Genomic DNA, 17,631 nt, shown 5'->3' with positions numbered 1-17,631 from the left:
TACAAATAAGAAAAATAAAATTTTAATATACTTTTTTGATATACACATTATTATTATTTTATACACTGTAATATACAAATAATATAATTATTAATGTGTTATATATATTTGGATATACAGATAGAAAACTAAAAAAATAATTAAAAAAATATTTGAGAGTTTTTTTGGATAAATAATTTAAAAATATTTGGGAGTTTTTTCGGATACTACTATGAGAGAAGAGAGATAAGATTTTAAATATTTCTTTTGCTATTTTTAAGGAAAATAATTTTGATGGGACTTATTTTTAGGAGTGGCCATTAGAAGAGAGAGAATAACTATAGGCTACCATATGCCAAATCCTAAAACGTTAGCTTTTTATGCCAATTGTTGGACTTAGTTGTCATGCCATGCAGGGAGAAATTCAAAACTAGCCAGATTTATATGTGGTCATTCAAAAATAACTACAGTTTCAAAAGTAATCGAAATTTAGCCACTTTTCATGTAAAGATAAATCTGAATAAAATTACTGTTCAAAATTCGGAAAATATTTCAGCATAATATATTGGAAATCCAATATAATATACTGGAATTTCAGTATAAGTTCCAATATAATATACTGGAGTTCTAGTATAATATAATGGTCCAACATAAAATGGTGAAAGTTCATACAAGGGTGCTCCAATCTCCAGTATATTATGCTAGAACTTTCCGTATGTTGGAGTTCCAGCATAATATACTAGAAGTTCATACACAGGTATACCGATATTCAGTATATTATGCCGAAACTTTCCATGTTATAATAAAATAATGACTAGTTTTTAGTGACTTTGTAAATACTGGCTATTTTTAAATGACCAATCCAAAAACTGCTATTTTTAACAAATCCCCGTTCAAGATTATGAGTATGCCCAAAACACCATACACGACCGCCAATACTGAAAGATGGACTCGAAGCCCAGGAGCGTGTCGGGGGGCCTATGTCGACCACCAATCGAATCAATTGTCAGAGTAGCCGTTTATTGAATTCCAGCTACATAACAGTAAACCAGAAATAGAGCTTGCGGAAGAGAAATGGAGGCGGCGAGTTTCACTTCAACTTCACAGTTCTTAACAGCTAAATCTTCTTCTTCTTCTTCCTCTTCGTCGACAGCATCGTATTCGTCCTATTCCTCAACTTCTCAATCTCTTTGTTCCCTACGTTACAAGCCCAATGCTAAAGCTCTGAATTGCAAATCTTCCAGAAGCTTCTCAGTCCGCGCTTCTGCCGGCGGCGCCGATGATTCTGGTATTCTCTCACTTTCTCTTTCTAATATTGACAATTAAACAATGCGCAAAATCACATACGCTGTTAATTATATCTGGAATGATATTTTTCAATTCTATGCTGGCATCGTGACGCCCCTTGTTTTATAATCATATTTTGACTGTTAAGGTTGAGTTTTTTTTTTTTTTTTTTTTTTTTTTTGCAGTGGTAACTCTACTTGACTATGGTGCTGGCAATGTGCGAAGTCTCAGGAATGCAATTAAATATCTCGGTTTTGACATCAAAGATGTACTCTCTTCACTTTTAATTTCCTGTTACTACTTTTGTGACTTTTAGTTATTTTGAAGTACTTAAATTAGGTCTATTTGTAGGAGATTAAGAGAAATACTATTAAAAAAAGAATGTATATATGGCACTAAATACTTCCATATGCACATCACTAACATAGTTCAGAGGTACTCTTATGTTCAACCTTAACTGTTTATACGTTGAGAATCTGAGGATAAGCATGCCCCTTAATAGCTGTGTAGTCAACCGATGAATCATGAAGTAACAAGGCATGAGGAGTGATTATATAGCCAAGGCATATGGGTAACAAAACCGATGCTATTGTCCCCCTTATTTGTACACTTCCTAATTGTTGTATTTTTCTTTTCTTTTATTAATAAAAACTAGCCCTAGGCGCTTGCCTAGCGGATTGCCAAAAAAAAAAAAAAAAAGAATCATGAAGTAATTCTTGGGCTTTATTTTTATTTTGAGGAGGTGTGGAAAGTTTTTTACAAGAGCAAGCCAGAGCCAGAAAGGAGAAATTATCCATGTATCTTGAGGTTTTGTTGCTCTTTTCTTACCTTTATTATTTCAATGTCTTCCAGGTCCAAACACCAGAAGACATTTTGAAAGCAAAACGGCTCATTTTTCCCGGAGTTGGTGCATTTGCTCCTGCTATGGATGTGCTTAATAAGAAGGGGTAAAATTCTCACACATAATCCATAGGGATGGAATTGTTTATATGTTCAGTTGTTTTCGTTGTAAATAAACAAGTAAATTATTTTATCAATAATTTTACCCATATGAGAACTTCATAACTTGAGCATGGTTATGGGATAATACAGTCTCTCGCTCCATATATGTGCAAAATATAAGTTGTTTATTTGCTCGAGAGTAATCAAACCAGTAAATACTTACTGCAAGACGTTTTCCTCAAAAAGGTACTAATAAAGGCACAAACAAAAATATTAGAACACCAATTAAAAATATATTGTACTAATCTATTTTGGTTAAAGCTTTTGCAAAGATAAGAACATGTTTATGGAAAGTTCGTCCCTCTTTTTTGGTAATTGGTTCTCGTGTTTTATTTTTCTCGCTCCATATAAATTAGGTTTTTTTCCCTTCTCTGAAAATTACGGGGAAGAATTGTTATGCAGAATGGCTGAAGCACTTTGTGCTTATATTGAGCAAGATCGCCCATTCCTAGGCATTTGTCTTGGGCTGCAACTACTTTTTGAGTCAAGTGAAGAAAATGGACCAGGTCAGCTACTAACATTGACCTCCTAAGTTTATCGGCTTTAGACATTTCATATCAACTAGTTCTAGTGAAGTCGCTTTTATCTAACTGTAAAAAGAAACCTCATGCAGTGAGATGCTTAACTTATGGACTATGAGTTTATTGTATATTTGTAGCTATAAGAATTTATCTATGGTAAAATGAAGTTGGGCCTTCCACCGGCTTTACATTGTTACCTTGTTGATGTTATACGTGAGTCCTTTGGTTTCACTTTTCCAGTTGCAAGTAAATTTGGATGTCAATTTCTATTGCATAATCTATCTTCCAAATTCATGTCATTGTTACGTCTCCATGGCAAGAGTATAGATTTGTTTGTTTGCCTGCAATTTCATACATTGTTTTAACAGATAGCTCCTTCATTCGAGGAACTGACTCTCCAACATGTTTATCAGTAAAGGGTCTTGGTTTGATTCCTGGAGTAGTTGGACGTTTTGACTCTTCTAAAGGGATCAGAGTACCTCATATTGGCTGGAATGCACTTGATATAGCAAAAGATACTCAGATATTGGATGACATTGGAAAGTCCCATGTCTATTTCGTACATTCTTATCGGGCAACGCCGGTACTACTTTTCATTGCATAAATATATATTGATGGTGACTCCATCCTCTTTTTTCTCAGTTGCTTTTTCATTTAGTAAATTGCCAAGCAACTTAATTCAGACATTTCTCCTATTTTAGTCAGATGATAATAGAGAATGGATATCATCAACTTGCAAGTATGGTGACAATTTCATAGCATCCATTCAGAGGGGAAATGTCCATGCAGTTCAGTTTCATCCCGAGAAGAGTGGTGGTATAGTGACCTCTTTATAACTTTTTTTATGTTGGATCAATCAAATTTTATGTTTTATCTGATGAATATTGCATAGAAGGCATGGAAGCGATCATAATGTAAGCACAACAAGCCAAATGTCATTGGAGAATTTGTTAAGGAGATAGCCGATTTTTTTAATCATTAATAATATAGCCCTTTTTACCTTTTGCATGTTATTCAAAGATACTTTAATTTGTTTTTCTCATCTTTAAAGAGTTCAGAAATAACCCTTTTAAATTTTAGTCCATTATGCTTAATCACAATACATAATATGTAAATAAAAAACGTGCACACATACACACACATATATCCCCTTAAACCGTTTAGTTTTTTTTTTTTTCCTTTTAATCACTATCTCCTTTAACTGCTGGGTAATGTTTCCAGATGTTGGCCTTTCTGTATTGAGGAGGTTCTTGAATCCAAAATCTGGGAGAACACAGGTATTAATGATGCTTATGACTTAATGCGGTACTTTTCAAGTTAATTGTTCAAAGTATCTAACACATGAAAGCTTCATGCAAGACAGAAGCTAGTCCAAGGGAATGCCTCTAAACTTGCAAAGAGGGTAGGTCACATTCATCATGTAGTAATTTGATTCCCGGAAACTTTTATTTAATTATGTAACACTGAAGTTTGTAATTTTTCTGACTACTCAGGTTATTGCATGTCTTGATGTAAGGACTAATGATAAAGGTGATCTGGTTGTAACCAAAGGAGACCAATATGACGTTAGAGAGCACACAAAAGAAAATGAGGTCAGTATTCGTTATTCATTAGTTAACCATCAGCTGTTCAATGTTGGAGATGGTTTTCAAACAGTTGAGAGCGGACACTATAAATTATATACATTACATAAAAATCAGAGCCAACAAAATTTATTTAGAAAAGGAGATCGTTTACGTTATCAAAAAAAGAAAGAAAAGGAGATCGTCAAGAGACGTAAAAACTAAAAAGGATTACGAGGACAATTAAGTATCGTTATTATTTTGTAAAAAAAATAAAGGGTTGTTATTCTTCCGCTAATAAAAAGGAAAAGAATTTCTAGTTCTTATTTGTTTGTCTAGTCTATTGCCTCTGAGGTTAGAAAATGGAAGCTAAAAAGCTGTAAGTTTTTCGGCTAGCAGACCTGGTGGCATAGTGAGATAAAGGTTTATGCTCGTACTTGTAAGTTGTCTAAAGGAAAAGAAAAGGAACAACAGAAAATAATGACGAAGCATGTTAACTAGATGGTTTATCGCCTCTTAAGGTTCTTGGTGTCAGGTACTTGATCCACTTGGTTAATAAATTTAGATCAGTAATCTAACTATGTACTATATGGCTATTCTGGAATACTCTGGTTCTTTGACATCTAGAATTTATGGCTCTTATGCTGAAGCCATGTGGATTTCGTACTTGATTTTAATCTTCCAAAAATTGCTCCTTTATTTGAACATTGTCTTTCCTGAAGGTGAGGAACCTTGGCAAGCCAGTGGATCTTGCTGGACAGTATTACAAGGATGGAGCAGACGAGGTTTACCTTAGCATTACCTATCCCTGCCTCCATGTTACTCTATCCCGATGATAAACTAATCAGTTGTTTTCTCTGGTTTTAGGTTAGCTTTTTAAATATTACTGCTTTCCGAGACTTCCCCTTGGGCGATCTGCCAATGTTGCAGGTCTGTTCTGTACTCTTCTTTTAGTGTTATGTAGTTAAGTATTCTGAGTAATTATTAAAATCCTTCCCAATAAAGAGAAAGGTTATGATAATTTCTGCTCCTTGATTTGCCATTTAGGTATTGAGGCATGCATCAGAGAATGTTTTTGTGCCATTAACCGTTGGAGGAGGTATTAGAGACTTCAAAGATGGAAATGAAAGGTTTATGTTTTTCTCCATAATTCTCACTTTCTTTTCCTTACTGTATGGCTATTTGCTATCCTTTTCACGCATCACTATTCGTTTGCTTTGAATCTTCCAAATTGGTTCCCTAAAACTGAGTTGAGAAATTGAATAATGTTCTTTTTGGGAACATGGATAAGGATCAAAGTTCACTAGTTGATAGATGGACTTACTTCGCAGATACTACTCTAGTTTGGAAGTTGCATCAGAATATTTTCGTTCTGGAGCAGACAAAGTTTCTATTGGAAGTGATGCCGTTTATGCTGCGGAAGAATACTTAAAATCTGGAGTATGTGATACTCATTTGTATGAAAATTACTGCTTACTTTTCCGGAGAAAAAATGCTTGCTTCCTTATTTTCTTTTATATTAACGGTACTCTGTCCTTTTGTTTGGCTTACTTTCTTTGAAGGTGAAAACTGGAAAGAGCAGCCTAGAGCAGATCTCCCGAGTTTATGGAAATCAGGTTTGGTTTGAAGCCATGTATAACTTAATGCTATTTCTTCAGATAGTTATGTCCGCTACATATTTGTTGCGTCACTATCCTAGGTTAATATCTTAGTTTGGAACTACCAAGATTTGATTTTTAATGTGTAAACTACCTTTTTCTTCTCTCTTCACGGATGAAGAGTGACTAACATAGTAGTCTATAAGTGCTTTCCCTTGTCTGCTTGCTTGCATATATGAATAACATACTCATTATTTATTGGGCAAATTGGGCAAAAATGTTATTGAATTTTGTGGTTGTATTGTGATTTTTGTAGGCAGTAGTTGTAAGCATTGATCCTCGAAGGGTGTACGTGAAGGACCCCAAAGCTGTAGAATTCAGGACTGTAAAAGTGAGAAGCCCAGGTAAATGCATTCAGATATTCTCTTCCAAGGTAATTTAGTGATTGACCTTGCATCTGGTGTTTCCGCATAGAGAGAAAAATCTTTTAAAGAAAAGAGCCTGTGGGGTATACTAGCTTGGCATTTGTATATCCTTGTAATGTCGCATTACTTTATTCATGCATACCACTGTCTTATCAGACTCGTGCCGCCAGTGAGGAAGTAAAAACAGAATCTCCTGCTTCATGTCATCTCACACTCTCACTCGACCAAGATCAAATGGCGGCAAGATGACATGAAGCAAGAGATTCTCTCAAGAAGGGAATGTTAATTCGACTGAAGTGTGTCTACTGGTTTCAGGTCCAAATGGAGAAGAATATGCGTGGTACCAGTGCACGGTGAGCAGTGAATCTTTGTGCTAAATTGCAAACCGTTATTCTTGTAATATCATTCTCTTATTGGTGTTACATGGAACATCAAGATTGTTTTTCAGGGTTGATAATTTTTATGTTTTCACCTAAAGTTCACTTCAATTCTCTATTTCTAGGTGAGTGGTGGGAGAGAAGGTCGCCCTATTGGAGCTTATGAGCTTGCAAAAGCTGTTGAAGAATTGGGAGCTGGGGAGATACTTCTAAACTGCATTGATTGTGATGGTACGTTCTTCCTGAATTTGACGCATATTTATCCTACATTACAGTTCGTGTTAGAATGAGTCTGAAGATGGTCAATAGCGTAATTTGGTGTTTCTACTGTAACAGTTGCCAAGCAACAGTAGGATATGTCCTGTTTTAAGCCTTCGTTGGTCCAGAAATTTTTCCCATTTCACAAAATGGGAAAAGTTTTCTATATAGTATTCCCAATACTCACTTTTAGTGTATTAGAAGTTCAAATTTGTGAAAAGTTAAAGAAAGCTTCATTTTTGGACCCACTTATGTTATCTTACATTGTATTTAAAATATGGTAGGAGTACTTGCTATGTTAGGCTTCTTTTGTCTGTGTAATGGTTTTTATTTTTTCTCTTTTATGTACTAATACTTTGGTAGGATCAAGGTTAGCTATTTCTATCCTTTAATTAACTTGCCTGGTGTTGTGATCCATAGTACTTGTGAACGAAACTATACCAAACCTGCATAGTTGTTCACTCTTGATTTGTAGGGATGGCAATGGGGCGGTACGGGTGCGGGGCGGTGTGTTTTTAAACAATGATATGACTTCTTTCTTTGCCTTATCAGGACAGAATTTTCATTCACCCATTAGCTCTACTCCAAAGCTTGCTGTCCTGTGGTTTATCATTTCTTCTTAGGTTAATAGATTGGTCATACAACCCGAGGGTTCCTTTTTTGCAACAATCCATTTCATGTATTAGGGCAGTAATGCCTAATATTGCTCTTTTGATATATTTTCAGGTCAGGGAAAAGGATTTGATATAGACCTAATTAAGTTGATTTCAGATGCTGTAAGCATTCCTGTGATTGCAAGCAGTGGAGCTGGAACTGTTGAACACTTCTCAGAGGTCTTCACAGAAACAAATGCATCTGCTGCTCTCGCTGCTGGAATTTTCCATAGAAAGGAGGTTAGTTGAGACCTTGTGGTGGTGTTGGTTTTTTTTGCACAACACCGATGTAAATTGGTTTGACGAAAAACAGCCTAAAAAGATTGCCGAAATTGAAGCACGGCGACTTTCCCGAATATTTTCTCACTGCTGCTCTAATACCATGTGAGAAAGCACGGGAGAAAATACTGTGATATTATTGACATATGTTAAACACGATACAATGAGCCCTATATACATAACATGTCCTACTCCTAATACATATGGGATTAGGGTTATTTTTCCTATTTACATAACTATTCTAACACTCCCCCTCAAGCTGGTGCATATAAATCATATGTACCGAGCTTGTTACATATGTAGTTAATACGAGGACCAGTGAGGGACTTGGTGAAAATATCTGCAAGCTGATCATTTGACTTCACAAACTTTGTAGCAATATCTCCCGAGAGTATCTTTTCTCTGACAAAGTGACAGTCAATCTCAATGTGTTTAGTTCTCTCATGGAACACTGGATTTGACGCAATATGAAGAGCAGCTTGATTATCACACACAAGTCCCATCTGACTAATCTCACCAAATTTCAACTCCTTGAGCAACTGTTTGATACAAATTAGCTCACATGTCGCCATAGCCATCGCTCGATATTCTGCTTTTGCACTAGACCGAGCAACCACATTCTGTTTCTTGCTCTTCCAGGACACCAAATTTCCTTCTACTAAGACACAATATCCAGACGTAGAACGTCTATCAGAAGGTGATCCTGTCCAATCAGCATCTGAGTATCCAACGATCTGTCATGGCCTCGATCCTCAAACAATAAACCTTTGCCTGGAGCTGATTTTATATACCGAAGAATGCGAACAACTGCATCCCAATGACTATCACATGGAGAATCCATAAACTGACTCACAACACCCACAGAAAAGGAAATGTCAGGTCTTGTTACTGTAAGGTAATTTAATTTACCAACCAACCGTTTATATCTTGCAGGATCGCCAAGAGGCTCCCCCTGTCCTAGCAGAAGTTTAGAATTCGGATCCATCGGAGTGTCAACAGGTCTACAACCTGTCATTCCTGTCTCCTCAAGAATATCTAATGCATACTTTCGTTGTGAGATCACAATACCTGAGCTAGACTGAGCGACCTCAATACCCAGAAAATACTTTAGTTTGCCCAGATCCTTAGTCTGAAAGTGTTGAAAGAGATGTTGCTTCAATTTAGTAATACCATCCTGGTCATTGCCGGTACTAACAATGTTGTCAACATAGACCACTAGATAAATACAGAGACTCGAAGTAGAATGCCGATAGAATACAGAGTGATCAGCTTCACTCCGAATCATGCCAAATTCCTGGATAATTGTGCTGAACTTACCAAACAGGCTCGAGGAGACTGCTTTAGACCATAAAGTGACCGACGCAAGCGACATACAAGGTCACGAGACTCCCCCTGAGCAACAAACCCAGGTGGTTGCTCCATATAAACTTTATCCTCAAGGTCACCGTGTAAAAAAGTATTCTTAATGTCCAGCTGGTAGAGGGGCCAATGGCGAACAACAGCCATGGATAGAAAAAGGCGGACTGATGCTATCTTAGCCACGGAAGAGAAGGTATCACTGTAATCAAGCCCAAATATTTGAGTATATCCCTTGGCAACAAGACGAGCCTTAAGACGATCAACCTTACCATCCGGACCAACCTTGACTGCATACACCCAACGACAACCAACAGTAGATTTACCTGAAGGAAGAGGGACGAGCTCCCAAGTACCACTCGTATGTAAAGCAGACATCTCGTCAATCATAGCCTATCGCCATCCCGGATGAGACAATGCTTCACCTGTAGACTTAGGGATGGAAACAGAGGCTATGATTGACGAGATGTCTGCTTTACATACGAGTGGTACTTGGGAGCTCGTCCCTCTTCCTTCAGGTAAATCTACTGTTGGTTGTCGTTGGGGTGTATGCAGTCAAGGTTGGTCCGGATGATAAGGTTGATCGTCTTAAGGCTCGTCTTGTTGCCAAGGGATATACTCAGATATTTGGGCTCGATTACAGTGATACCTTCTCTCCCGTGGCTAAGATAGCATCAGTCCGCCTTTTTCTATCCATGGCTGCTGTTCGCCATTGGCCCCTCTACCAGCTGGACATTAAGAATGCTTTTTTACACGATGACCTTGAGGATGAAGTTTATATAGAGCAACCACCTGGGTTTGTTGCTCAGGGGGAGTCTCGTGGCCTTGTATGTCGCTTGCGCCAGTCACTTTATGGTCTAAAGCAGTCTCCTCGAGCCTTTTCCCAAACTAACATGTCTGGAATTGACGGAACAAGGGCATCAACTTGGAATTAATAGATCGCCACAGGATACTACATAACTGAGCATCGACCTTTTCCTACAGTGTTTTTTGGCCTTTTCATCACCTTCGCTAGCCTTTTTTTTTTAAATGATCTTGAACTCCTTGACCTTTACACCACAACTCGACAGACGAAGCCCAAGCTAAGTAGTTTGAACCCGAGTTTTTGGACCCGAAAGCATCGACTCCCAAAGACATCGTTGGATTATCACCAAATAACAGAAAGAATCAACTGACAACTCGCTTAAACAGATGAAGGAAACACTGTTTTTGTCGGAAAATTACTGTAGCTGCCGGAAAAAATCAGTGTAGTCGCCGGAAAAACTCAAAGTGGTCGGAATTAAAAAATAAAAATATGGATAGGGTCGGAATTTGAGGGCGATCCAACTGCTCTGAAGGAACGAAGTAAAAAACTGCCCGGAAAGTGCTCCACGCGCCGGCGCGTGGAGTAGATCTCGCCGAAAAAAAAACCTTCTGATCGGCGCGTGGAGGCGCGCGAGACGGCTGCCGGAGGAGGTGTTTATTGGGGTTTGGTCACCGGGGGTTGGGGGACCTTGGGGTGGTGTTGGTTTTTGCACAACACCGATGTAAATTGTTTTGACGAAAAACAGCCCTAAAAAGGTTGCCGGAATTGAAGCACGGTGACTTTCCCAGATATTTTCTCACTGCTGCTCTAATACCATGTGAGAAAGCACGGGAAAAAATATTATGATATTATTGACACATGTTAAACACGATACAATGAGCCCTATATATATATACATAACATGTCCTACTCCTAATACATATGAGATTAGAGTTATTTTTCCTATTTACATAACTATATTCTAGCAGAAAGGATGAAAAAGAAGTAATGTCAACATGTTGTAACAACATGATAAAAGAAAACCGAAGTAAAGGTAGCAACTAAATGGTAGGTAATAATAGCAATCTAAGAGTAGAAAGATATCAAATTAGCTCTAATGCTACCGAACAGAGTAAGACAAAGGGAAACGCTCCCCTACCTACTAATTTTCTATCCTAATTCTTGACCTCCACAACCTCCTATTAAGGTTCATGTCCTCGGTAAACTCCAGTTGTGCCATGCCCCGCTTAATCACCTCTCCCCAAGACTTCTTAGGCCTACCTTTACCCTTCCTCCTCCTAACATGTCCGACCCATCTCAAGCTCGCCTCCCGCATCTTATCTTCCACAGGGTTCGCTCCCACCTTCACCCGAATAACTTCATCCTAATCTTATCTAACCTGGTATGCCCGCACATCCATCTCAATATCCTTATTTCAGCTATTTTCATCTTCTGGACATGAGAGTTCTTAACCGGCCAACACTCTGTCTCATAAAATATAGTTGGTCTACTGCTTTGTAGAACTTATCACACAAGACACCAGAAGCGAGCATCCACTTTATCCACCCTGCTCCAATGCGGTGCGTGACATTCTCATCAATCTCCCTATAACCTTGTATTATTGACCCAGGATACTTGAAACTTCTTCTCCTTGGGATGCCTTGTGTCTCAAGCCTCACATCCATGTCCGCTTCCTGGATAGCGTTGTTGAACTTATCAAGTACTCCGTCTTGGTCCTGCTCAACTTAGAACCTTTAGACTTTAGAGTCTGTCTTCAAACCTCTAGCCGCTCGTTAACACCACCTCGAGTCTCGTCAATTAGAACTATATCATCTGCAAATAACATACACCATGGCACCTCCCCTTTTATGTGCCGCGTCAAAGCGCCTATCGCCGAGGAAAATAAAAACGGGCTAAGGGATGCAATCCCATCATAACTGGGAAGTGTTTTGAGTCTCCTCCCGCTGTCCTCACCCGTGTCTTAGCTCCATCATACATGTCCTTAATCACCCTAATGTAGGCCACATGCACACCTTTCGCCTCCAATTACCTCCATCTCGGGACTTTGTCATATGCTTTCTCCCGGTCACTGAACACCATATGCAAGTCCTTCATTGTCCTATAATGCTCCACCAATCTTCTCACCAGATAAATGGCTTCCGTAGTTGAACGACCCGGCATGAAACTGAACTGGTTCTTGGAAATAGACACTCCTCCTCACCCTTCCACCACCCTCTCCCAAACTTCATCGTATGGCTTAGTAGCTTGGTACCTCTATAATTGTTGCAATTCTGGACATCACCCTTGTTCTTGTACAACGGAATCATCGTACTCCACCTCCACTCTTCAAGCATCTTCGTCGTCCTGAAAATGACGTTAAACAACCTAGAGAGCCATTCCAAGCCTACCTTGCCTGTGCTTTTCCAGAATTCTACAGGGATTTAGTTTGGCCTGGTCGCTCTATTCTCATCCTACGCATCGCCCCTCGACCTCCCCCACCCTTATACAATACCCAAAATCTTGATGACTCATGGAGTGCTCCAAATCTCCCAGCACAATGTCCCTCTCTCCCCCTTCATGCAAGAGTTTATAGAAGTATGATTGCCATCTCCGCCTAATATGTGTCTCATTCATCAAAATTCTACCCTCCTCGTCTTTTATGCACTTCACTTGATCTTGATCACGGCCTTTCTTTCTCTCACTTTGGCCAGCTTGTACAACTTCTTATCCCCGCCTTTCTCCCCAATCTCTTCATACAAATGTCCAAATGTTGTAGTCTTAGCCGCAGTAACCGCTAACTTCGCCTCCTTCTATACCTTCTTATAACCCTCTTCTCCACTCATCTATGCTCTTTACTAGCTTCAAATACGCCACTTTTTTGGCTTCCACTTTTCCTTGGACCTTTCATTCCACCATCAATCCCCTATGTGGCCACCGGAGAAACCTTTCGAGACACCTAACACCTCTTTTGCAGCTTCTCTAATACAGTTCTCTGTCATGGTCCACATACAACTCGTGTCCCACTACTCCTCCAGGCCCCCATAGCTAGTAACTTCTCCCCTAACTCCTGAGCTTTATCCTTAGTCAAGGCAACCCACCTGATCCTCGGTAGACTAGACACAACCCTCTTCTTCTCTGCCTTTTAAGTTATTTTAATATTCAGTACCGGTGTTAGCTCGATAACAATGTTGATAGATTAAAGAAGTTAGATGAAAAAAACACATGAATCTTGGATAATCAATGAGAGGTGGATGCTAATGTTTCTGAAAGCCATGCACCTTCTCGAAGAAAGCAGATATCTTCTGTTTGAGCCTCACCTAAAGGGGCGTTTTTTATCTTCTAAAATGGATCTAAGAGATATCTGCCGCTTGTGAGCATCATTAACCTCACTTAAAAAGTGCTTTTTATTTCTTCCGGAAATGCATCTATTGCTTGTGTTAAAGGAAGCTGAATACAAAAAAAGTGATAAGCATTTAATGAAATGCCTATGCTTACACCTTAAAACATTGTAATTAGTGGAATCTCATTTATCAACTACTAAAATCTTTTAGGCTATCAAGCATCCGAGGAAAGATTGAGTGAAGTTGCATATTTTGCAGTACTTTTTAGTTTCAGCAATACACTTTGATAATATTTGTTTAGGTTGTGTCGCCAAAACCCTTTCATGTCCGCACTTAAGATAGTCTATGAAGTTACATCCAGACACCCTACCCCTGCTACGGAGTAATATACATACATGTAATATGGATCTCTGACTGACCTGGGCTGTATAATTTGTCTCCTGAATTTCAGGTTCCTATTCCATCCGTGAAAGAGCACCTGGTAAAGGAAGGCATAGAGGTTAGAATGTAACAAAATATTGCTCCTCAGCAACTCGATCTGTCAATCCTTATCGGTAGATGTCTATAAAATAATTTATTGTCTCTACAAGGAAAGCCTCTTTCAGTATCTTGCACTTTTCGAGTCTCATGCCAATTTTGAGCAGGTTATTATTTGTATAATTATCATTTTTGTAAACGTCTTCCTTAAACAAAACATCAGGTTTTACTTGAGCATGTCTGTGTGGGTGTTAGTCCAGAATGTCATGGCGGTTGATTGTGACTTAGAAGGCTTAGTGATTCAGAAGCTCTTGATTGCATCCTGGAAATGAGAGGCAATGTCATCGATCCAATTAATAGCTATAGCGAATAAAGTATCAACTAGAATAAAAATACGTTTCTTAGGTACTGCCATACTGTCTTTTGATCTTGAGCCCTTGAGAATGAGTTTATTCCCCACAAAATGAATTTGTCTTAGATTATTAGGGAGCTGAAATGCAAAAGTAAAGGTCCAACTTTTACGTGTTAAAAGCGAGTTAGACAGATGTTCACTTGGGTAAGGAAATCAGAGGATATTGTCGCTTCAGGGGTTATTCCTTATTTCTTCTTTCACTGCCTTAGAATTATGCATTTAAAACCATAGCTAAGTTCGGACATTCATCAATCTTGATCCTCGTAAGTTGCAAGCCTAGAAGACAAGCGGGCTGTGCTATCAGCTATTTTCTATCTTTTGATGCATTAGAGCATATCAAGCGCTTAAATATTGAAGGCCAAAATGATTGGTTAACCTGCAGGGAATTCATATTTATTGTATACCATCTTCCGTTTTCCTCCTACCATACAACCATAGAGGCGCAATTAATATAAGAGCACCATCAACCTTTTCTTTTTGTGAACAAGAGTAACAGTGCAAAGTATTAAAAGCGGGGCAATAGCCTCATGGCATGAAGAACATATGCAACAACGGATGAATTTTCAAATAGTGGGGCCAACTAAGGATGAATTTTCAAACGTGTATTAATTCCAATGCACAAGAAAATACTGAAGCCAAAGAGCTGAAGGGCAGAAATGCAAAAAGTCCCAATTCAAATACAATTAAAGTTGGTATAATAATATATTCAAACAAGAAATAAGCATCCTTCAGCATCATGAAAAGCAAATGGATATTCTAAACCCACTATTATTTGTAGGGGTGGGGTCAAATTGGATATTATGATAATTTCGGTTTGGATTTCTTATTTTTGGATTGAAGATTCAATCCAAATAAGCTTGGATTGGATATTTAAAGTTCGGTTTCGGATTAATCCATTTGAATATTTCGAATTTTCAGTTTTGAGCCTATAAATTGGGTTTTCTTCTTCCTATAAAAATATTCATGTAAATTGGTAAGAATTGCACGGAGCATCCTATTTGGTCGCCCCATTTAACCTATATCTATTTTTTTAATTTTTTTTTAATTTGTACTCACTTTTCTTCTTCTGCTGCTGCTTTTGGTGCTGCTATGAAACCTCAGTTCATGGGGTGATTGCCATAAATATGTTTATCAGATTATTTAAAAATAAATTATAAATAATTACGTAAGTTAGCAGATAATAATTGGTGAATATTTCCACGTATGTAAGTTAGTAGACAATGATAATTCTATTCTTTTCACGTTTATTGTTTCTAAAATTTATGATTTAGATATTGTTGACAATCTTATTATTTATCTATTATGTTGCTTTTGAGCCGAGAGTCTCCTGGAAACAGCCTCTCTACCCTTCGGGGTAGGGGTAAGGTCTGCGTACATATTACCCTCCCCAGACCCCACTTGTGAGATTATACTGGGTTGTTGTTGTTGTTGTTCTTATTATTTATCTAGTATGTTAGAAAGTTTTTTCAAAAACTTCAGCTTATATAGTGCTAAAGTTTTTACAAATGAACTAAATAACTTCAGCATCTTCTGCTGAAGTTTTTGAAAAAGCTTTATGACAAAACTAATGAATTCAGGACAAAAAAATTTCAGCTTTTAGTGCTGCAGTTTTTACAAATGAACTAAATAACTTCAGCATCTTCTGCTGAAGTTCTTGAAAAAGCTTATCCAGGACAAAAAAACCTTCAGCTTATTTAGTGCTGAAGTTTTTATAAATGAACTAAATAACTTCAGCATCTTGTGCTGAAGTTTTTGAAAAAGCTTAATGACAAAACTAATGAATTCAGGACAAAAAAACTTCAACTTATTTAGTGCAATTACAAACAAAAACTTCAGCAAATGAACAAAACTTCAGCTACTATGCTTAAGTTCAGTAATTACAAACAAAAACATCAGCAAATAGAGAACAAAACTTCAGCTACTATGCTTAAGTTCAGCAATTACAAACAAAAATATTAGCACACTTGCTACTTCAGGCCCGTCTACTAGAATGCTGAAGTTTTGCGTGATTGCCTTTGCTACTTCAGCCTCCTATGCTGAAGTTACGCGAAAAAGTAGGTATGCTTGCAATTTTTTTTGCAATGCGGACACAAGTTAAAACGTGACCCAAAATAAAGGCATAGATGCAAATGCCCCTGCAAATTGCCTTAATAGTTCCTCGTTCCCATCAATCATTCAAACAATCGTGCAAGCGAATAAACCATTATTAAGGAAATGCAACAGAAGCATAATAAAGCATAATATGGCCCTAAGAATTAAAAGTCTAACATAGTATATCATATCGAAATATAAAGTATTCAGACTGCGACTTAGCAATTAGTATTGGATATATAAGTTAATATCTAGAGAATTAAAGAATTTTGAACATTAGACAAAAATTTTGTACTATTACGATGAACTATGTGCCAAGTGTCATTACTATAACATGTCAAATTTAAATTTTAGGACAAAACTCCAGCAAAAGTTTCAAAGTTATTTTTGAAATAAAAGATAAAAAATTAAACCTGCCAATTTTTAGAAATTAATACGTCCTCCCACGATTAAGAAAAATCAATATTTTCTCCCACGTTTGTTTGGTAACTTTTTTGATTTATTTGTTAAACCTTCCAATGTCAAAAGAAATTAGTATTTTCTCCCACCGTTTTTTTTCTTGTAGTTTGTAATTTATTTATATACTTAGTATCTTTTTACACAGAAACAAGAAAAAAGGAAGAAAAAATAAATCACCTAAAAATTTAACCCCATGATTGATGTCTTCCTGGGCTTGGAACAACAATTCTAACCTAGCTTCATAATTGATTCTTATTCATGTTCTCCTATGCAAATAATTTTTTATGCGGTTTCTTCTTTCAAGTATTCACATTAAGCCAAATGACAGCTGTAGGCATATAAATTTTATTAAAATTAAATTCATTATATAATTGAGATTATATTTTAAATTCAAGATATATTAGTCCAAATAAATATTATGAGCTAATATAATTGAATTAATTATATAAGTGCAATATATATAGATTAAATAAATAAGTTTTAATCCATTGGGCTTGCCCATTTAATTGGGCTACAAGTGATGAGCCCACTTCATTAGGCCCAAAATATCATCTTTCTAGAGGCCCAGTTTGGTGCCACGCGTGAAATGATTCGGCTAGCCAAGTCAAACAAAAGAGTCAATAGGATCATGCCACGTGTCAAAATGACAAGGCATGCCAAGTCACACTAAAAGGCCAATGAAATCGCGCCACATGTGCAAGTGACATGTTCTGGCCAATCAAATGCGGATATGTTACACTTCAATTTTTGATTGGTCGAAAAGAGTTTGT

General features: G+C 37.5%; 1 protein-coding gene across 1 annotated transcript; it reads left to right on the top strand.

The window, feature by feature from the left end:
* Positions 1-880: 880 nt before the first annotated feature.
* LOC107825612 (imidazole glycerol phosphate synthase hisHF, chloroplastic) lies at positions 881-14,130 on the top strand. Its single transcript, XM_075223138.1, has 19 exons — positions 881-1,267; positions 1,452-1,534; positions 2,119-2,213; positions 2,671-2,774; positions 3,203-3,372; positions 3,491-3,605; positions 4,011-4,066; positions 4,153-4,191; positions 4,283-4,381; positions 5,074-5,136; positions 5,219-5,281; positions 5,399-5,481; positions 5,683-5,791; positions 5,914-5,967; positions 6,266-6,353; positions 6,690-6,727; positions 6,877-6,982; positions 7,736-7,902; positions 13,874-14,130. The coding sequence occupies exons 1-19, from the start codon at positions 1,054-1,056 to the stop codon at positions 13,931-13,933; spliced, it is 1,806 nt and encodes a 601-aa protein (XP_075079239.1). The 5' UTR covers positions 881-1,053; the 3' UTR covers positions 13,934-14,130.
* Positions 14,131-17,631: the final 3,501 nt, after the last annotated feature.

This window comes from Nicotiana tabacum, chromosome 10 (assembly GCF_000715075.1).
Source record: "Nicotiana tabacum cultivar K326 chromosome 10, ASM71507v2, whole genome shotgun sequence".
NCBI lineage: Eukaryota > Viridiplantae > Streptophyta > Magnoliopsida > Solanales > Solanaceae > Nicotiana > Nicotiana tabacum.
The sequence above is the reverse complement of the archived record's forward strand: the minus strand, read 5'-3'. Positions and strand labels throughout refer to the sequence as shown.

What these genes read in the sequence shown, in the direction of transcription:
- LOC107825612 (XM_075223138.1), top strand. Translation starts at nt 1,054, where the DNA reads ATGGAGGCGGCGAGTTTCACTTCAACTTCACAGTTCTTAACAGCTAAA. An exon ending in TCATCCCGAGAAGAGTGGTG is followed by an intron (nt 3,606 to 4,010) that starts GTATAGTGACCT and finishes TAATGTTTCCAG; the next exon opens with ATGTTGGCCTTTCTGTATTG. An exon ending in GCGATCTGCCAATGTTGCAG is followed by an intron (nt 5,282 to 5,398) that starts GTCTGTTCTGTA and finishes TTTGCCATTTAG; the next exon opens with GTATTGAGGCATGCATCAGA.